The following is a 20,446-nucleotide window of genomic DNA, read 5'->3' on the forward strand; positions in this document are numbered from 1 at the left end:
TTATGCTCCTTCCAAATCCTGGTCAGGCTCTCTGACTCTAAAGGCCTCACTCTCTGGCTCCGTTCCTACAATTCCTCCCGCGGGCCCCAGTTGGCCCCTGTAGAGGCCAAGGAGAGAAAACAGCCCAGAATCACTAGCCATCCCTCCATCAGCCTGTGGCCTATTTCCTGCTTCTCTGAGCTGTGGATCCTTTCTTCCCAAGGGATTTTGTCCCCAGCTCAGTTTCCCTCCACACTACCCCTGCCATCAACCTGGAGACCCCAGGTGGCACCTTACTGATGAGCTGCCCAATTGGAGCACCTCTTAGGACTCCCAAACTTGTGATGCCACCTTACTGAGTCACTCCTTCAGCACTCCAGGTCACCGTGCTTAGTCCACGTGATCATTCCACCCTGGAAACAGCAGGCTGGATCAGGATGGGACACCCCAAAGCTCCAGGGACCACAACACTCAGAGAGCTATTGACCGTAGAATCTCCACACATGTGGAGATGCTTAGAGAAAAGGCAATACGCAGAAGGTGGGAGGAAGCAAATCCCCCAACTAGTCACAAAGAGAATCAGAAGTCAGGCAGTTGCTGGTAGCAAGACCCAAGGCACTAGCACAGCCTCTACGGGTGTTAGATGCTCCAGGAGCCTCTGCATTTGAGAGGCCTGGCTGGGCAGTTGCTGAGACGGTTTCCTCTCTCCTAATATCCCCTGAATCTCCATCACCTTCTCTTTCTCAAGATCTTCCATATCACTCTGGGCAACCTACCTTGGAAGGCAAAGGATGCAGTGTTCAAAGATTTGACCACAGCCTGCTGGTCCTGTGGTCCCTTCGTCCCTGCTCTAAGTCCCATTGACGCCTCCAGTCCCTCAACTCCATCCCTCCCAACATCTCGACCCTTCCTGCCCGGACTCAGCCAGACATTACTTCAACACTCTCAAACTGCTGGGCCAACCCTGCCACAATGTGAGGTGAGCCCAGATTTCCTAAAGACTGGACACCCAGGCTACTGGACACATTGGAGAAGACCTCAAAATCCAGTGGGAGCCCCAACTGACTCAGCTTTCCATTGAGTCTACCACTGCCCACAGTCCTGCTCTGGCTCCTGCAGCCCCCTGGCTACCACTGCAATCTTCACCTCTCTCCTCATGCCCCGGACCTGCCCATGGTGAATCTGAGAGTCTAAGGCCAAGGTGAAGCAGAAAAGGAGCAGAAAGGTGTAAAAAGGCAAGGGTGAGACCCGGAGGGGAGATGTGGAATTGAGATTTTTTAAGATAGGAAAAAGCTGCTTGTAAGCTGAGTCATTAATAATGATGGCAATTAACATTTATACAGCACTATATGCGCAGGTGGTATCTAAGAGTCATATGTGAATATTTCTACATTTACTCCTCATAACAACCCTATGAGGTAAGTACTATATCCTGTTTTACGGGAACACTACGGCACAGAGGAGTGAGTAACTTGCTAGTAAGTAGCAGAACCAGGATTCAAATCCAGGCAGTCTGGTGCTGGAGACCATGATCTTAACCACTACACTATAAAATATACTGCAGATGGAGAAAAATGTCTGACCCGGCAGAGTCCGTAAACCAGCCCAAAGCAGGTGGCAGACAGCCACCCAGGGGTCTTGATACAGTCAGGTTACTGCCTGAGACTTCTTACCATCTCTTGATCCTCCCAGCAGCAGCCTAAGCTGCACCCTTCCTGTCTCCAGCCTGTGAGCTCCTGGGAGCAAGGGCAGGGACTCCCACTCTCTTAATCCCACCTTCGCAAAGCAGGCCGAGCAGAGGCTCATCAGACAAATGGGCAGAACCTTTATTTCATAACCCACTCCCTGGACCTCTGTCAGAAGGCAGATCAGAGGCACCGTAGGTAGAAGGCAGAATGAGCCCTTCTTAAGCAATCCAGACCCGCCAGAGACCCCACACCTGTCACTCTTCATAGCAGTCTCTTTCCACACGCCAGAGGGAAGGGGAAAGAGGACAGAGAGGCCCATTTCTGTGCATTCAAGTCTTGATGGAGATGACGAGCAGTTACAGGGGCTGCTGAGAGAAGGCACAGCCATCCTAGACCTTCAGGCCTGGAGAAGAGCTTGTTCAGCAGGTCCTCAGGAGCGGGTGTCTCGAGCCTTTCTTCGGGGTCGGGGGCCACAGCTGGAGCCAGGTGTGGAGCCCAGGCCAGGGGGTGCCCCGGGGGGCTGGTAGCCACACTCATTGGGGTCCAGGGGGTCCCTGCTGAGCAGTACCCACACCGCAGGCACATGACGGCGCACCGTGAGAGGATCTAGACCTGTGTCGGGTGAGGTTGGCACCCAGCTGTCCTCAGTCTGCAGGAAGCGTAGCTTGGTAAGCTGGTGCAGGCCTGGTACCCGCCGCTTGACAATCTCAGCACAGCTGACAGCCTTCCCGGCAGCCCGGCCAGAACCTGAGAACACCACATGCCGGGCGCTGCCGCCCTCCAACCGACCCAGTGCCAGCCCCAGCAAGTTTCGGATTTTGCTGCCATCTCGGACCCGCATCTCCAGGGTATCAGGAGGTAGCTGGGGCATCGGGGAAGGTGCCGGGAGTTCCACAGAGCCAGCTTTCCGGTAGTGCTCCATCCTGCTTACGGGCCGGGCGAAGGTCCTCTCGATGCCCGCTGCGGGGAAGCGTGAGGTGAACGCTAGGCAGTGTGCCCCCGGCCATCCCTCCACCCCGGCTCTCCAGGACCCCGCCCTGCGCCTCCTCATCTCAGGTTTCCCAGGAACGGGACCATAGCCCCTCACCCCCAACCTCCCGGGACAGGGGCCATGCCTGCTTCACCCTGGGAACGGGCTGTACCCCATACATCCCCAGTCCTCCGGACAGGGCCCAAACCGTCCCCCGACCCTGGAGTTCCTGAGACACAACCAAATTCCCCAAACACTGGGCCCTCGGGACAGGCCAAGCCCGCTCACCCCAACCTCCCTAAGACTGGGACCGACCTTCCCTTATCTTCGGCTCCTTGGGACAGGGCCCGGGCCCGACCCCAGACTCCCTGAGAACAGGACTGAGCGCTCCTCACCCGGGTCCCCCAAGGACAGAGACAGGGCCCCTCACTTCGTGCCCCCGGAGGACTGAGCCAAGCCCCTGAGCCCCACGCGCCCGAGACGGCCAAGAGCCCTCCACCAAATGCTCCTCCAACACAGAACCGGCCCCTCCCCCGAGTCGGGATCCCAGGACCCGGAGATTCCCAGGTCGATCCCCCCAACCCAGGTCACTCGGAAGCACGGGGGTGGACGCTCGCTCGACGCGGGGGCGGCTTGGGCTACTCCCGGCGTCGGACCCACCGCCACCGGCCGCCCGCAGCAGCAGGGAGCCGGCCCCGCCTCTGCGCCCCCTGCCCCCGGCGCCCCTACCCCCGGCTCCGGCTCTCACCGCGCGGCCCGGCACGCCTCGAGCTCGGCCTGGAGGCAAGATGGCGCGCGGGCCGGGAGCGCGCCGAAGCCGCGGGGCCGCGCGCGCCGGGCGGGGCGGGGCCTGAGGGCCGTGGGGCGGGGCCTCCGCGGGAAAACAGGCCGGCCGGCGACCTGCGACCCTGCGCACACGCGCGGTCCGCGGTTACGCCCGGCGAGGGGCGCCCTGCTGGGCGGAGAGGAGCGGCCGTCGGCGGGGTCCCGCGTCCGGAGGGCGGGGAGGGTTTGTCCGTTAGAAGGTGGCAGGGCTGGCGTTGCCGGCTGAGCACGCCGCAGTCACAACGGCGAGGCGGCGGGGTTCGCTCTGGACCGGGACGAGAGGTTCCGCTGGAGGGGCTGCTGCTGCGCGACGAGAGCCTGGTCACCGAATTGTCAGCTTCGACCTCATCCTGTAGGCACTGGCCAGCCACGAGGGGGCGGGGGGGGGGTCTTTCATCAGGGGCCAAACCAGTCCTACGCACTGCTCTCTGGCTGCAGTAGGGGGTGGCGACATCGGGCCACAAGCCCTGGTGCCTCCAGGCCACAGGGTCCCAGGCGCGTGCCCACGGAGACGCGTACGGTGCCCGGCGTATAACAGGCCCTCAAATATCTGTTAAATGACTTGTTGAAAGAATGAACCAGAGAAGTGGCAGTGGGAATGGAGAAAAGTAGATTAAGTTGGGAGATATTAGGAGGTAGGTTCGGTGAGGAGTTGGCGACTGTTCAGACGGAGAAGGAGGGAAGAGTCTGGGATGACTCCCGGTTTCAGACTTCGTTCGGACATGCCGAGTTTAAGACGCCGGAGACTGCGCAGGTCGTGTGGCCGGCAGGCTGTTGGAAAGGGACCAGGAGCCACAGCACCCGGAGACCACAAGGGGGCAGCAAACACCTGGTAAAGTGAGGTGTCAATCTCTCCGCTTTCTCTTCGTGCTCCCTCCCCTTCCCAACGGGGGCCGCCGGGGCCAACCCCAAACCCCTGCGTCCAAAACTCTTCTGGGCTCCCCTTCTCGGTTTAGGGCACCAAGGGAGAAACTTCAAGGCTCCTCTCTACCTTTGCACGTGCGGCTCCCTTGGCTCTCAAAGACCCTGCATATCACCCTTCAGGGCTGCCTCCCCATCCCTTTTTCTTCTGTGCTCCAGCGGACACTGTGCCCACCTGGTGGGACTGCCCTTTTCCTTGACTGTCTCCCTGGCTAGCCTGTGCAGAGCAGGGATAAAGTGGCCCCTCCCTGCGTCCTCCCCACCTGGCATGGCATCTGACATTTAGAGGGTACTTGGTAAATATGGAACAAATGGATACATACCCGAATGTTCCACTCACATCAGTCAAATGAGCGCATTCATCCTGAGAGCACTACACTTCCCAGAAAGCCAGACCAGGATGAGTAGTACAGCTCCTGGTCCAACCACTACGAAGGTTGACAACTCCGCCCTCTACCACCCCTCCCGGACCCCATCCCGATCCGAGCCCAGGAAGCCAGCACACTCTTCCAGTGATCTCTACAGTTTATTATCACTGGAATAGGACACTGATGAGGGGAGGGGGTGCAAATAGCAAGTCTCAAGTAGCCAGACCTCTGACCTCAGAACCCCACCTGAGTGCAGACAGCTAGGCCACGAATCCAATAAATACAGCGCTGCCTCTGCCCTGTTACAAGAGCAGGTTGACACAGGGCCCTGGAGCCTGGCTGCCCTGGCCCACCCTGGGATGGAGAGCAGTCATCACTCCTCTGCGGGCTTCACTTGCTTGGCGGCCTCTAGCTGGCAAAGTAGCTCATCCCACTGCACGAACTGCTTGGAGAGAAGCATTGTCTGGTCATAGGTCAAGGTGAGAACAGGAGTCTGAGGGAGTGGAGAGATTTTGCATCTACCAAAAGGGTATGGGAGCAGGTAGGTGAAAGACAGGCTGGTTGGGATGGGATGAGAGACAGAGCGAGGGATGGAGCAAGAAGATAGGGCTTTGGACAGCACTCCTCCAGGCCCAGCTGAGCAGAAAGGATACAGTCTTGTTATACTCCTCCAGAAGAGCCTTGGACTCCTCAGTGACCTCCACACACTGGTCCTGTGGGGCCAAGGTATGGCAGAGAAAGGAGTTGGACAAAGCCCCCACCACTTCCCACTAACCTTCCTGCCTTATCAGGGACCCTCACTCCCCAAAGAGCCCAGAAAAGGTGATGTTTTACCCCAGAGACAAAAGGAGCAAATATCTAAAGGGGCACTTTCAGGTTCCAGGATAGGTACCCCAACAGCAGTCCTAAGGCTGATGGAAGGGGGAGTGGACCACACATTTAAGGAAACATTCCTGCTAGTATATGTCTCCTCCTCCCCGTCCCCTATTTCTGAACGTTCTTTGAACTTTACACGAGGGCCTGGGAATAGTGAAAAGACAGCTCCTCTACCCACAGTCAAGGACACACAATCCACAGGAATTCTTGGGTGCCTCCTGACGTCAACCTTCTGGTGTCTCAGAATAGCCCTACCAGGATCCTGGATCCTGGGAGACCTGGATGTGGCCCTAGGGAAGTCCTTTCCCCTTGTAAGGCAGATGGAAGGTAAAGGATTAACCCCCCAAGTTTCCCCTGGAGCTGACATCAGGGGAGGCTGAGGCTGCTTCCCCAGGTGGCAGTGGTGTGGACTAGGAACCTCACCACCTCCCTTCCAGTCCTCTCCCCTCCCAAACCTGCTGCTGGATGTGGATCTGGGCCAAGCGCTGCAGGCGGGCGGCATGCTCAGGAACGGCTGTAAAACACAACGCACACTGCCCGATGAAGCTGTGCCTTCCCCCGGGACTGCTCAATAGTCTATTAGGTCTTCGGCAGGATTAGAGTATTGAGTGGAGAAGCTAAACGAACGCTAGGCTTCATCGACCGCTGCAGCTGGAGGTGGTGGTGGGGCTCCCTGCCCACCCTAGTCTTACTCTAGGACCCAAAAGGGAGGGGAACATACAGGCCCCTAGGAGAAGACAGAACCTTGGGGTCCCCAGAGTTGCCCCGTACCTCCACCTCAGTGCTGTCAGCAAGGCCAGGTAAAGAGAGCTTTGCCTATCTTGGGATCTGTCCCTTTGCTCCCAGCCCAGCGGGACCAGGTCTGCCTGGCCTAGGGAACAGGAAGCCTGGAGGTGGGCTGAAGATGAATGCCAGGTCCTTAAGCAGGCCACCTGGAACCCAACACCCAGAGCCTCAGCCACCATGCTGGGCCCACAGCTTAAGGCTGTCAGATGCTTAGCAGGTAGCTGACCAAGGCTAGGGAGGGGGAGCTGGGAAAAATACCTCCAGAGCCAGACAAGATGGATATCTGGATTCAATTAAAGCCACTGTCTGCTCATCAAAACCCAGTTCCAGGGGCTGCTCCCAGCAGTGTGGCAGGAAGAATCACACACACTCACACAGCAGCAGGGACTCTTTCAGTAGAATCTGGGCTCTGCAGCACCCTGAAGGACAGATGCTAAGGGCTGGGGTGGAAGGCAGAAGGAATCCCCAGGGGCCAGCCCCGTAGCCAAGTGGTTAAGTTCCCGCGCTCTGCTTCGGCGGCCCAGGGTTTCGCTGGTTTGAATCCTGGGCGCAGACATGGCACCACTCATCAAGCCATGCTGAGGCGGCATCCCACATGCCACAACTAGAAGGACCCACAACTAAAAATACACAACTATGTACCAGGGAGCTTTGGGAGAAAAAGGAAAAATAAAATCTTTTAAAAAAATGAAGGAATCCCCAGAGTTAGGGGCTGCTGGGCTCACACTAGTGTCCTTAGGCCCGAACTGCCTGAGGTTCTGAAATTGAGCTCTCCACCCTGGCAATTTTAACCCCAATGCAGGTGGCAGGTCCCCCCAGGGTGAGGGTAAAGACAAGGAGCAGACCTAGCCCAAGCCTCAGGAACCTGAGGCACAGGGACGTCCTGCCCATCCCCCACGTCCCCAGGCAGAGCAGTGCAGCTACAGCCCAAGAGGTACCTTTGATGTGAGCGCTGTCCAGCATGGGCACCAAAGCCTCCACCTGCTCCAGGAGTGCGACCTGGGAGAGGACGAACTGCTCCTCTGCGGCATAAACAGACAAGATAGGGGCAACGAGGCAAGCCTGGGCGCTGCCAACCCCATGCAAGGGGCTGAGGACCCGGCAGGGGAGATGGCTGGGTCCTGGAGCTTGGGGCAGCTACTCTGCCCACTGCCCCCTTCTCTAGGTGCACGTTCCCCCATTCTGCCCCCACCTCTCCTGGATGCCTTTAGTCTGACCCATCTTGAGCCCAAGGAGCCTCTAAGTTTCTCCAAATCCCACCCTTCTCCAAGTTTTAACTCTAAGGCCTCTTCCTCTAGCCTCTTATCAACAAACTCAGTGAGCTGCTCCTGGGTCATAGGAAACAAAGTACTTCAGACTTGGGTCCCTACACTCGAGGGCTCCCAGGGAGGTCTGAAAGAGAAGACATGTGGCAGACTAGCAGGCAGGTTCTGCTCAGTGGCTCTGAGAGGCACAGGCAATACAAGCTCCTGGAGAGCTAGGACAGTAACAGGAGAGTCCAGCGAGGAGAGCAGGAGCGAGGCTGGGCCCTGCACAGGGGATTTCAATGGTTGCAAAGAGTGGGAAGGGTGCTGAAGAAGGGAGGACTGTTAGGTCAAACGTTTGGAGGCAAGAATGCTTGTCAATTAGAAGAGGAAAAAGAATTCAACTGGCTGAACTGGAGCAAGGAGAGTACAGGAAACAGAGCTGGATGGGAGGGTAGATCTGGCAGACTGTAGAAAGCCTGAAGGGCAGACTAAGGAATTAGGACCTCATCCTTGCAAGGAGACAGAGAGAGACACTGAGGTTCTAAAGCAGACAAAGTAGCATGTTGGAAATGCTTTGGGAAGATGATACTAGACCACATGTAAGAAGGGAAAGACTAGGGTCAAGAAGAGGAATTAGGAGACTACAACTGCTCACACGTGAGAGGATGAACACTGAGGCCATGGCAACAGGGAGGGCGGAGAGGCTAGACTCAAGAGTCAGTGCAGGAGAAGATCTGAACTTGGGTGCCTGAGCCACCACAATGGCTCACAGACGTCCTGGTTCATCATTGTAAACCTCACACCTAGGAGAGTCTGGATCACAGCAGATGATCAGTAAATATCTTTGAATGAATGAACAAATCCAGGTACTTGGCAAACCCTACCTCGTGGAGTGGCTGACTAACTGATTAGCAGACATCGCCAAGACAACAGTTCCTGCCTAGAACTCTGAAATCCCAGAGCTTTCTCACATGAAAGAAAGATGTTGAAACTCATGCCAATATTCTCACCTGTCCCAAATGCAATGCTGTCTGCCCTCGCCCTTTCCTAGACGCTTCTGTCTAGTAAGTGGAAGAGAGGAAGTTTCTGAAGGAAAGTCCTAGAGGCAAAACACTGATAGAACATTGGAGCAGCCTGCATTGTCGCTGGCACCATGGCCTGCAGCTGGCATAAGTATACTGCACCCAATGCTTGCTAGAGGACCACAGGACCACCTCAAGCCTCAGCCCAGAGCCAGGCCAGAATTCCAGAGAGCAGCTTCTAGGGCTGTATCCATGAGAGGACTGACAGGGAGGCCATCTCTGTCCCCAGCTTCCCCCACAATCCACATCCCCAGATGCACGTGCACACATTGTCCAGCACTACCTGCTAAGACGAACTGCAGCTTCGAGGCATCGGGCATGGCAATGCGGCCAATGTACTCAGGGTCCAAGTATCTGATCAGGTCTTCAACTAGAAAAGTAGCAAGATGGGAAACGGAATAGTGTTGGGGAGTGGGGATTGTCTTGTGAAGGACATTAGCGGAGTGATCAACTTTGGGGAGAGCCTTGAGTGAGGAGCCGACACCCACAGTGTCCTTCAGCAGGCCCCCAACCCTATTTCCCTGTCTCTCCCCTCTGATCACCTGTTAGCTGACCTCAAACTTTAAAGCTGGGAACACACTTGCCTCCACCACCCCGGGAGTCCTCAGCATTCCCAGTGACCTATCTTCACCAGGGGTGAAGGGACACCTGCCCCTCAGTGCCACCAAGACAAGCCAGAGCTTTATCTGATTTCTAGTTACTGAGTAGGGTGCTAGCTCTGACAAAATACAATAGGCATGGCTGAGCCAAGGCTGGGTGGGGCTCTCAGTGCCTAATTTCTTTCCCACCTATAAACCTTGCCTGTGGAAATCCCATACCCCTCCTCCCTCCATCAAGGAGATCTTTCAGGCAGAGCTCTTATCCCATAACTTAGGACACTGTCATGGGCTTGGAGTTTAATCACAAAGTAGAAATCACACCCCAATTCACACTATTAGAGGGAAATGTCTTCACATTCTATCCCCAAAGGGCCAGGGCCAGGTCCCAGGAAGCATAGGCATGGAAGGAGGGCAGGCAGGCCCCCCACGGAAGCACTTACTCTTTTTGTACAGAATCTTCACCCTCTCCCTCTTGCTAGCGATGTTCCCCAAAGCCACCTGCACCTTGACCAAGCCATCAGCCACCTGTAAGGGAAGTGGAAGTTAATTCCAAGATTCACCTCCTGGCTCAAGGCTTGGAAGAGGTAAAGAACCCTCATTCCCTCAGACTCTCAAACCGCCTTGTCCCAGCACTCTAGGTTGGTCCCCTTCTCTTGTACTAAAGGAGATGCAACACTACCTTCCAGAGAACCTCAGTGTGAAGGGGGAGATAATCATGTACTCCTTGGGGAGCTTCAAGTCTGACTGGGGAGGTAATGAACTATGTTAGAGTTTAGGGGGCACTAGCACATACTATATATTCCCTGGTTCCTACCTCTCTGGCTGAACCTACCTAGGCTTTAAGAGTAGAGGGTGAGGAATGCCAATATTCAAGGGTCAAATATGTGGGGGGCTGGCCCCGTGGCCGAGTGGTTAAGTTCGCGCACTCCGCTGCAGGCGGCCCGGTGTTTCATTGGTTCGAATCCTGGGCGCGGACATGGCACTGCTCATCAGGCCACGCTGAGGCGGCGTCCCACATGCCGCAACTAGAGGGACCCACAACGAAGAATATACAACTATGTACTGGGGGGCTTTGGGGAGAAAAAGGAAAAATAAAATCTTTAAAAAAAAAAAAATATGTGGGCAGGCAAATAAGACCAAGCAGCAGCAGCAGCCAGAGAGGTAGAGGAAAACCAGGAGGGTTAGTGTCACAGCTGTCAAAGGGAGGGAACGTTTTGAGAAGTCAGTTCTCAAATAGGGCACAACCTGCTGGTGACAACTAATTCCACAAGAAGCCTACAAACAGACATCATCCTCTCTGATGCACTCAACTCCAGGATATGCCTGACACGCCACCTTCGGGAAAACATCTTCCCATAGTAAAAAAAGGGATCTGAGGGCAACTGAACTTCACAGTTGTCAAAACTCAGTGACTGGTGTGAAGGAGAGCCGGTCCATATCTGAACATTCAGTATCCAACCTCTTCCCCTCCTAATCCGGGCCCTCTCAGACCTCATCTTCCACCCGCTGAAGCCTTCCTCAGCCACCTCTGCTCTGCCTCCTCGGGGGTTCCATGGACCTCTCTCTGCACAGTTCATTTAGCGATGAATTGCGCAGGGCTGCGTGACGGCCCTTCCGTCGTGGACTTCAGCTCTTACTGAAACTCTCGTTAGTTTCTCGAGTGTGTCAGGTCTCCCCAATTAGCTCGCGAGGGCAGGGGCGCAGCCTCGGCCACAGTTCACACTGAGCCCATCTCAAGTGGACCTAATAACCTGCAGCGCCCTCCATGGAAAGGACCTCGAGGGTCCGATGTGCTCGGGAGGTCTCGGATCTTTGTTATTTCCGAGGCCGGGCTGCGGGCGACGGGACAGGAGCGGTGGCACCCAGTCCTAGGACCAGGCCGGGAGACGGCTCTTGCTCTGCCCCAGAAGGGACTACTGGACCCCAGATCGCTCACCTTCCGCGAGCCGCGCGACCCGCCTGGCCCGTACACCCAGCGCTCCAGCTCCTCCACACGGGCCTGGAGCCGCTGCACATCGGTCACTGCCGCCATAGCCACCGCCGCCCTGCCTCGGCCCGAGCACAGCCAGGGGGCGGGACGTCCGTCCTCAGAAAGAAGGCTGGCCAATCCGAGCGCAAGGGAGCCCCTCTATACAGGAAGTGACGTCACGAGTCAGGCCTTCTGTGCCGGAAGTGATCCGCAGTTGTCTGGTTACCTAGGCAATGGGTACCTGTCAGGCACTACCGTAGTTTTTAGCTCCTGCTTGTCGGGACAAACTTTGCCTTTCTTCTTCTAATTTCAGGGTACCAAAAAGGCTTCCCCACCCCATTCCCCGAGGTCGCACATATAAATACACTCATTATGACAAGATTGGTCTGCTCCCATAGATCAGTAAGAGGCCCTATGAGATACCATAATCTTCTGGAGTCTTCTAAGGTTCAAGTGATTAAAGTGTCTTGCCCAAGGCCACCCCGCACTATATGGGAGAATCGGGATTTGAACTCAGGCAGTCTGATTCATGAGACCCAGCTCTTCTACTCTCAGAGACCTTTGCTATTCTGTTTTCCCCTCTGAGAACTCCCGGCCCAAGGCAGCGGTGTACACCACATAATTCCTCCCCAAACCCCAGACCCAAACAAGGAGAGGAGGCACTGGAAAGGGAGGGACTGCAGCTTTATTATCCATATGTGACCCAAGGGACATATCCTTCACAACACCCCAACCCAACCCTCCACCTGGCTCCTGGAGAGAAGCAGGTCTGACTCGAAGAGATAGGGTCCTAGAGATGACAATGACACAGGGGGGCACATGAGGACATGATGGAGGTTACTGGGGGCAGAACCCTTTGGTAGATGCTGCTGGAGTTGGCCAGGGAGGAGGAGCCCTCCCTTTATAATGAGGTAGATGTAACATCAAAAGAAAACTCTTTGGCTTCAAGTCCATGTGGCATGTGGGGGGGGGGGGGAGTGGTCACCTCCCAGGGCTGGGTCCTAGAGTGGGCACCCTGGAAGAATCAAGGTGTGGGGGGTGTCTCTTTCCCCCTCAGCAATGGGGCTGGAAATCTTAATTCCAAGCGGGAGCTCTCAGGGTGAGGCACTGGAAGGGGCCCCTGTAGGGGGTGGGGGTGCAGGGTTGGTTGGGCCCTGGGAAGCTGGCACAGGCTGGCGGCGGGCAAAGAGGATGCCTGGCAAAGGGATGAGGAGACGGTAGAGGGCAAACACAAGCAGGAGGGGGTTAGGGCACAGAAACAGAAGAGGGAAACAAAAGTCAGTGTCCTGATCATTAGAACATCCCCCTGCCACAAACCAGTGAGGACAAGCCCCTTGGCTTGTTAGAGTTAGAGACTCCTATGCCAATACAGAAACCCTTGAACAGGTAAACAAGAGATATTTACACTGATACATAGGCCCATGACGAGGTGGACATCCCATGGTACCCATGCCAGAGAGGTCATGCCTTAGACCCCATGCCATGTAGACACCCCTTTAACCCATGCCAGTGTAGCAATCCCCTGAACCCCATGTTACCCATGCAAGTTTGGCTATCCCTGAACCTCATGCTAGGAGAGAAAGTCTAAAATCCCCATGCCAGTGTAAATACCCCTGACCTCATGCCAGTGTAGACAGCCTGCAGTACCCATACCAGTGTAGACCACCCCGTTGATCTCTAGGGCCATGTTGATACTGCTGATACCACTGCCTGCCAGATTAAGAGGCCCATCCAGCCGCTCTTCTGTCCAGGAGAGGGCAGGGGAGTCAAATTTTGGGGAATAAGACTTCAAACTTACCAGCTCCCGCGCCCATTGCTATAGACAGCCCCCATTGCACTTCAGCCCCACACCGGTAATTACACAGTTGTCTGTTGAGAGAGCTATCTGTGCCATCTCCAACACTTATCAGGTAATGGGTGTATCCTCCCTCAGTGCACAGGCCCAAAGCCCTTACAGCAACAAGCTCCTCCTCACCCCTCAGGGGAACCTTGCCACGGGGCAGGAAACTGGGGGGTGCGCCAGGTCGAGGTGGGTCCATGGGCCCCATCAGCACAGCCCTCTTCTCTGGGGGCTCCTCTGGTGCCAACTTCTCCCGTGCAGGTCCCAAGGCCAGGCCCACAGGCAGTGCCAGTCGAGGGGTTGGGATTCCACTCTCCTCTGGAAGAACAGGTCATTCAGCTCCCCTGGCCCAAGCAGCTCCATCTCTGCATTTTGTTCTCTCCCCAGGCTTGGGACCAAGGGAGGTCACCCAAGCTGAAGCTTGAAGTTCAAGCTCCCCTTCCAACCAGAGTCTCAGCCTAGAGGCTCTGAAGCTGGAGAGCCCAAAGGGCCAATATATATGTCTAGGTTGGTCCAAGACAAGTGGGGGGAATTTCCTTGCTCTTGGTCGTTAAATAATTCAGGTCACAGGAGGCACAGACCACATGCAAATGGAAGCACTGGCTGGAGAGGTGTGGAATGGAGCTGCTCTGGATAAAGGACCTTTTCCTTAGCTTCAATCCCACACCGCAGTAACCCGTACCCCAGAGCCCTCAAGGCTCCATTGACCCCAAACCTCAGGACCCCTTAACATTAGCGTGCACCAAACCTCAATGCCCTGTCAGTCCTTACTACCCTATACCTCAACGCCTCCCAGACCTCAGAGTCCCCACATTTGTAAAGTTCCTTATATCTCGGCGCCCCCTAGGTCTCAGAGACCCCCAAATCCCAGCCCCTCGCCCCCGACACCTTTCTTAACGGGACTCGGGCTCAGCTGCGCGCAGGCGTGAGCCGGCAGGCCGGAGGCGGAGCCCTGGGCGGGGCGGGGGCCGGGCGGGGGCGCGGGCGGGGCCGAACCGGGACCCGAGGCTGGGCCCAGAGAGCCCCGAGGGGGCGGTCCGGCCAAGCCGAAGAGCGGGGCGGCGGTGTAAGCCTGCCGGCGGCCCTCGCGTCTATTGCTGTCGATGGCGGCCTGGAGCTCCCCCGGAGAGCTAAGCGCCCGCGTCTCGCACTCGTACGGGTACAGGTACTTCATGTACCTACGGACGGACGGGGGCGGGCGGCTGGGCCCAGCTGATCCAGCCCCGCGCCCCGCCGCCCGCCCCGGGCGCTCCGAGCCGCACCCCCCGCCTCCGCCCGGCGCCGCGCCCCCTCCCGCGCGCGCCCGGCCTCACTGGGTGCGCAGAGTGAAGGCGGCCGAGGTGATGGTGGTGGGCAGGCTGAGGCCACGCGTGACCTCCCGCCACACCTTGCGGTTGATGACTTCCACCAGGCCGCCCTTGGCCGTCACCAGGCGGAACAGCGCGTACAGGTCCAGCACCTGCTTCGCCATGATGGGCACGCGGTTCACCGGCGTCCCTGGTGGGGGCGGATAGAGAGTCAGGGCACTAGACTAAGACCCTGTCTTGCGGGCATCCTTGGGGACTGAAGGAGTCGCTGCCTAGACGACGCTCGAGTACAGGGCGGGACCCTGAGTTCAGGGTGGGACCCTCGCTCGAAACAGGAGGGGAAGAGGGAGGCATGGGGAGGTGGGGATTCCAGGTAGACCCCACAGAGCCCCAGACCTCCACTGTAGCAGGAAGGACAGGAGGCTGGACCAGGGGTGGGCAAACTTTCTCTGTAACAGGCCAGATGGTAAATGGTTTAGACTCTGCGGGCCAGTCTCTTGTCATTGTAGCCCGAAAGCAGCTATCGAGGAATTTAAAGGAATGGGCGCGGCTGTGTTCCAATAAAACTTTATTTACAGACTCTGAAATTCGAATTTCACAAGTCCGGAAATGTTCGTCTTTTAATTTTTTCCACTATTTAGAAATGTAAAACCGTTCTTTTCTCGCAGGCGGCTAGATGTAGCCCGCAGGCTTTAGTTTGCCGACCCCTGGGTAGACCGTGGGAAGGACTTCCCGACAGTGCTGCAGGGCGGACTCCCCTAAGCAGCTGCCCGGGTGGCTGCCCGAGGCCGGCACGGCGGTGAGAGAAGCCGCAGCCCCGGTCTCGGCTGGCCAACTCCGCAGCCCGCGCCGCCCCCGCCGGCCAGTCCTGACAAAGGGGCCTGTCTGCGCTGAGCGATGGGCCCCAGTTAATTCCTTACCGATCCCGTCCCCTTCCGCCGCCGCCTTTGGACCCGAACAATTAGCTGCGGCCTGATTAATGGGGGGAAATTATCGGCCCCGCGGGACCCCTCCCCCCGCAGAGGGAGCAGAGGGAGGCAGAGGTGGGGGTGGGGGGGAGATTGCTGGGATCCGCTCAGACCACCTACCCCACCCCCCCCAGTGGAGGGGAGACCTGGAGGAAGGGGCAGGGAAGGGACACTGGGACCAGAATGACTGGGCCTCTCTGGGGAGCAAAGGACCTGGGGCCCCACGGAGGGTCCCTGGTTAGGAAGGGACTGGAAGGAGTGCCGGGCCTGGGGTGGGGGCCCCGGGGGACTTTGGCCAGCAGCTGCACTAAGGAGGGGAGCAGTGCAGCCAGTTAATTAGCGGCTTATCAGGCCGCGCTCCGAGTGAGTTAATTAGCTTTGTAGAGAGAGATAATGAGTCAGTCTTTGGACCCATGAATCTGGGGAGAAGCCTAAGTGATGGACTGCGCCCACCCTGATCCCCTCCTGGACTGTTCTTGCCTTCTCTTCTAGCTCTGAGCTTCCTGGAAAGGAATTCTTCCTCTTCCACAGCCCCAACCCACATGGTCCCCAATCTACCCCTTGAGAAGTCCTTCCTTCAGTCTAATCCCAGTTCTTCCTGCTGTAGAGCACATTGGGTGTCCCGTTCCTGAAGCAAGGGGAAACTGAGGAGAGACAAGGCTGCAGGAAAGGCCAGTGAAAGAGGGCCAAGGCCATCCCAGCCTCCCAGTCCTGGGAAACTCCTCCCACCCCAGGCCAGCCCCCAACCAGGTCCCCCTCCCACCCTCCCAATTGATCTCATACTCATTAACCTGCCAGTGGGCTGGCCACTAATTAATCCCTGAGTGGAGGAGGGGGGCAGGGTCAGAGGTTAAAGATGCTTTTGAGGGCCCACAGGATAGGTGCTGCCAAACTCAGGCCTCTGCAGAGAGGACCCAACCTGGGGACTGAACCCTGGGGTCTCTCTTCCTCAAACCTGGTAAGTGGGGCTCCTTCCCTTACATCACTTCACTCACCCCTCTTCTGCATGAAGCTAAACAGGTCATCCAGAAATTCCTTCCTCTTGGGGTCTGCATCGAGCTCGTACAGCTGGGGAAGGACTGAGGTCATTTTCCAGCTCTGCTGATCCCTGCCTCCCCCTGGGACCCCAGCTCAGGTTGTCCCCTGAATAAGGGTCCCCAGCTAATGGGGTAAGTAGGGTCTGAACTATGGACTCCCTGGCATTAGACTCTCTCCCCCGGGGGCAGGTAGGGGCACTTCTTTCTAATAGATACAGAGACCACCCTCCACTGGCCAGTGGTGCCCTGGGCAGCTCAAACCACCCATCTGGGGAGGAGGGGAAGGGAGGAAGCTGTGGAGGCTCAGCCTGCCCTCCAGGGCATGCACAGAGCCCCAGGGAGGAAGACAGGCTGGGGTTCTGTTCCACACGGAGGAAACAGACAGACCCATCTCAGGCCCTCATTTGCTCTTGTTCATTCCTGCAAGGGCTTCTTGCTGTTCACATCTCATCTCTGTGTGCCAGGGGTGGGGAGGAAGGGCCAAGATGCCTCTAACGCATCCCTCAGGCAGGGCAGATACACAGAAGCTCTTGGATTGAATCCTGGGACCCCTCAGTCCACCTTCTGGTCTGATCTCCTTCCAGGGACAGTGATCTGCCCACTACAGAAACTGCCACAGAGGCAATGGCCCTGCACCACCCAGCATCTGTGGGGTCAGGACTTGAAAGGCCCAGGGGTCATCCCACCCATGCCCAGTCACCTGGAGCCCCACCTCCAGTATCACCTCCCAAATACCACCCAGGAGGAACAATCCTTAGAGTAACAGAGTCATTTACCCAGAGTAACAGTTCCTGAGTAACACCCATAGGTAACACTCCATCCCCCAATAAAAACTCTCAGAGGGAAAAAACACCCATGAGTAAAAAACCCCAAAGATCTACCTTTAAAGCTACACTCCCACAAGAACTGAGCCCTAAGTCTTAGATGGATACCTGCAAATAACACACACTCTCCAAGTAATAATCCCCAGAATTATACCCAGGAGAAACACTGGCTAGAGCCACATATCCAGAGTAACAGAGCCCTGAGTAACACTCCCAGTTTTACACTAATGCCACAGAGTGTTAGCCACAGATTAACACTTCTGGAAAATACCCAAGACCAACACCCTATGAGTAACACCACCAGAATAGCACACCTAGAGTCACAGGCCTGGGTAATACTGTCATAGTGACAGCCTGGAGTAGTGCCTTAGAATAACATCCAGATGGGCTCCGCAGGGAGGAAGAACCTCAAATTAAGGCCCTATGAATAAGATCTCGTCATTCTCAAGTGTACAAGGGACCTTTAGTCACACTGCGGCTGGAGTGGCCATCACAGGCTGGGAACTGTCACCCAGGGAACTCAGGCCAGGAAGAGGATTTGGATGGGGGGAGTGTGACAGGGAAGAGAAGAAGGGGGGGGGGGGTCAGCTTGCCAAACGAGTGGCAACCTCCATTCTGCTCCCAAAGATAGAAGCAGGCAGCCCAGGACACCCCCACTGGTTGCTGGAATATGACCTTGTGACTTGATGTGTGAGAAGGTAGGGTAGGATGGTGCTGGCCCTGGAATCCCCAGTCCCCAGATCCTCCTCCCACAAAAGAATTCTTGAAGGCTCCTACACCCCTCCCACTTTCCCTTCCAGCTCCCCGGGAGCCTCCAGTCTTTGGGCCTCCACGTTTCTGGGTGGCTCCCGCACCTCTAGTGTGGGCCTATGCAGTTTATTCCATGCCTCTGGGTGTCTGTCTCTCCCTCCTTGTCACTATCTATCCTTTGGTCTCTTCCCCCGTCTCTCTGCAGGTCTCTGTGTCTCTGTCTTTCCATCCTGCAGAGGGCAGTGGGGTTGGGGGAGCTACTAATCTCCTGGCTCTGCTTTTGCCCAGAGAGGAGGGGTGGGGCGGGAGGGCCTGACATTGAGGTGGTCCTACCTGCTTGAACTGTTCTTCGTAGGTCCACTCGTGGGGATGAGGTCCAGGTGGCTGGCTGGAAGGTGAGCTGGGGTCCTGGGTCCCTGGACGGCTCTCCTTGGCTGCCTCCTCCTCTGTCCCAGCTTCCTCCCCCTCCTCATCCTCTTCCGCGTCCTCCTCTTCCTCAGCCCCAACCTCCCTCAAGGCCCCCTCAGGGGCCTGCAGGGTCCGGGGACCAGGCAAGGGAGCCGGAGGAGGAGGTGGTGGTGGGTGTGGAGGGGCCAATGGCCCCACCCCCTGGGCCAGTCGGGCTGCCTGCTGCCTCTGCAGGGCCTCCATTACGGCTTCCAGGCGCAGTCCCCCGGCTGGTGGGGGGGCTGGCACCAGGCGGGGCCCTGAGGAAAGGGCCGCCTGTGGGGGAGGGAATGATGGGTGTTGGGCCCTGCTGCCCCCAAAACCCCCAACACAAGGGGAGGTGGTCATGGATTCAGGGAAGAGCAGAGGGGCCCTAAGGAAAAAGGCAGAAAGAGAGCTTTCCCAGAAATCGACAGAGACAGAGAGGTAGAAGGAGCAGGAAAGAGAGAGACCAGACTCAAAGAGACAGAAATGGGCATTGGCCGAGGACAGGTAGAGACTGAGCAGATCAAAAAGGGTGACAAGAACCAAGAAACATAGAGAGATGGAGGAGAGAGAGATCTGGCAGAGAGAGACAATGACAGAGAGTTAGGGAGATAGAAATGGAAATGGGACCGAGAGACAAGGAGAGACAGAAGCCGGGAGAGACAGAACTATCAGGCAGAGACAAGAATGGAGAGACAGAGATGGGGAGAGGTGAGACTGATAGAGATATTGGATAGAGAGACAGGGAAGGTAAAACAGAGGAACAAGAGAGAAATATCAAAGACCTGAGTGACAGGCAGTCCAGAGAGAGGGACAGAGACAGAGAGACAGAGGCCGAGAGACACAAATAGTGAGACAGGGGTTGAGAGAGACAAGACGAGACCGACGCAGCAGGAGACAGAGACAGAAAGGAGAGATTAGAGACAGGGCGAGACAGTGAATAGAGGGGGACAGACGGAGAGATGGGGCAGAGACGCAGAGGACTGGAGCCGAGGAGGCGCGGGGATAGAGGGCGGCGGGGACAGAGCCCGGGACAGGGCCGGGACCGCGCGGGCAGGGGACGGCGGGGTCTCCACCGCTCTCTGGCTCCCCGCACCCCGCGGCCGCACTCACCAGCCTGGCGCGGCCCGCTGCCCCCGGCGTCTCCACGGCTCTCCCTCTGCTCCGCACGCCTCTCGGGCGGCCCCTGCCTCGGCCCGGTTCCCTGCGCGGGTCCCCGCCGTGCGCTCCCGCCGCCGTGCGCTCCTCTGGCCGCGGTGCGCTCACTCGCCGCTCTGCTGGCTGCGGCCACGGGGGCGGGACCCCAGCGGGGCAGGGCGGGCGGAGGCGCAAACGGGGAGGCCCCGGTGGGCTCTACCGCTCCAGCCCACCAACAGGTGTCTCCCACCCTCCCTATAGCCAGATTCGGGGGAATGGGGCGCTGGAGAGCTGCCGAAAATCCTGCAAAGGAGAATGAGGGGTCCACGGCTACTGGACTCCGGACCAGGGCCCCGCCTAGCCTCACAAGTCGTGTCCCCGACACCCACACTCAGTGAGTGGCATTCACACACAAACAGCCGCTTTCATACACCAACACACCTGTCACAAGTTCAGGCGCACAGCTGCCCTGTTTCACGTACTTGGCTACACCGACGCCGCAGCGCCAATGGCCTGGGCAGGCTATGATCATGAAGGGAATCACTGTGCAGGATGCTGGGGTGAGTGTGGGAGGCCTGGACAGAACAGGAGCTTCTCCCCCTGCCCTGCCCGGATGCTATCCCCAACTGCATGTATGCTATCCCCAACTGCATGTATGCTGCAGTTTGCACAACAGTATGTGCCCCCGGTGGGTGGTGGACTCACACCTCTGCACTCACACTCTCAGAGGTCTCTGAGCTGATTCTACACCCACAGCAGGGTGCACACACCACATGCAGATGCACAAGCACATCGTTTTTTAGCTCTTTTGATGTTCTGTTATGGAAATTTTCCAACGTAT

General features: G+C 57.2%; 3 protein-coding genes across 7 annotated transcripts; all 3 read right to left on the bottom strand.

Moving 5' to 3' along the window:
* Positions 1 to 1,781: 1,781 nt before the first annotated feature.
* On the bottom strand, positions 1,782 to 3,724 carry RPP25L (ribonuclease P/MRP subunit p25 like). 3 transcript variants are annotated; one of them, XM_070590744.1, is made up of 2 exons: positions 3,386 to 3,724; positions 1,782 to 2,627 (listed from the first exon to the last, which is right to left on the bottom strand). In XM_070590744.1, the coding sequence occupies exon 2, from the start codon at positions 2,587 to 2,589 to the stop codon at positions 2,098 to 2,100; it is 492 nt and encodes a 163-aa protein (XP_070446845.1). In that variant the 5' UTR covers positions 2,590 to 2,627; positions 3,386 to 3,724; the 3' UTR covers positions 1,782 to 2,097. The 3 variants fall into 3 exon arrangements, with proteins under 3 accessions (XP_070446845.1, XP_070446846.1, XP_008507796.1); XM_070590745.1 differs by having other exon boundaries at positions 3,367 to 3,452; XM_008509574.2 differs by lacking the exon at positions 3,386 to 3,724 and adding an exon at positions 2,953 to 3,353.
* A 1,172-nt stretch (positions 3,725 to 4,896) lies between these two features.
* DCTN3 (dynactin subunit 3) lies at positions 4,897 to 11,468 on the bottom strand. Of its 2 annotated transcripts, none has more exons than XM_008509573.2 (7): positions 11,278 to 11,468; positions 9,782 to 9,866; positions 9,026 to 9,112; positions 7,352 to 7,435; positions 6,083 to 6,141; positions 5,405 to 5,464; positions 4,897 to 5,214 (listed from the first exon to the last, which is right to left on the bottom strand). In XM_008509573.2, the coding sequence occupies exons 1-7, from the start codon at positions 11,371 to 11,373 to the stop codon at positions 5,125 to 5,127; spliced, it is 561 nt and encodes a 186-aa protein (XP_008507795.1). In that variant the 5' UTR covers positions 11,374 to 11,468; the 3' UTR covers positions 4,897 to 5,124. The 2 variants fall into 2 exon arrangements, with proteins under 2 accessions (XP_008507795.1, XP_070446844.1); XM_070590743.1 differs by having other exon boundaries at positions 7,352 to 7,482; positions 11,278 to 11,446.
* A 374-nt stretch (positions 11,469 to 11,842) lies between these two features.
* Positions 11,843 to 18,734, bottom strand: ARID3C (AT-rich interaction domain 3C). 2 transcript variants are annotated; one of them, XM_070590741.1, is made up of 7 exons: positions 18,370 to 18,734; positions 16,421 to 16,493; positions 14,464 to 14,647; positions 14,039 to 14,328; positions 13,286 to 13,468; positions 12,964 to 13,053; positions 11,843 to 12,505 (listed from the first exon to the last, which is right to left on the bottom strand). In XM_070590741.1, the coding sequence occupies exons 1-7, from the start codon at positions 18,685 to 18,687 to the stop codon at positions 12,405 to 12,407; spliced, it is 1,239 nt and encodes a 412-aa protein (XP_070446842.1). In that variant the 5' UTR covers positions 18,688 to 18,734; the 3' UTR covers positions 11,843 to 12,404. The 2 variants fall into 2 exon arrangements, with proteins under 2 accessions (XP_070446842.1, XP_070446843.1); XM_070590742.1 differs by lacking the exon at positions 13,286 to 13,468.
* Positions 18,735 to 20,446: the final 1,712 nt, after the last annotated feature.

Source organism: Equus przewalskii, chromosome 22 (genome assembly GCF_037783145.1).
Source record: "Equus przewalskii isolate Varuska chromosome 22, EquPr2, whole genome shotgun sequence".
Classification (NCBI taxonomy): Eukaryota; Metazoa; Chordata; class Mammalia; order Perissodactyla; family Equidae; genus Equus; species Equus przewalskii.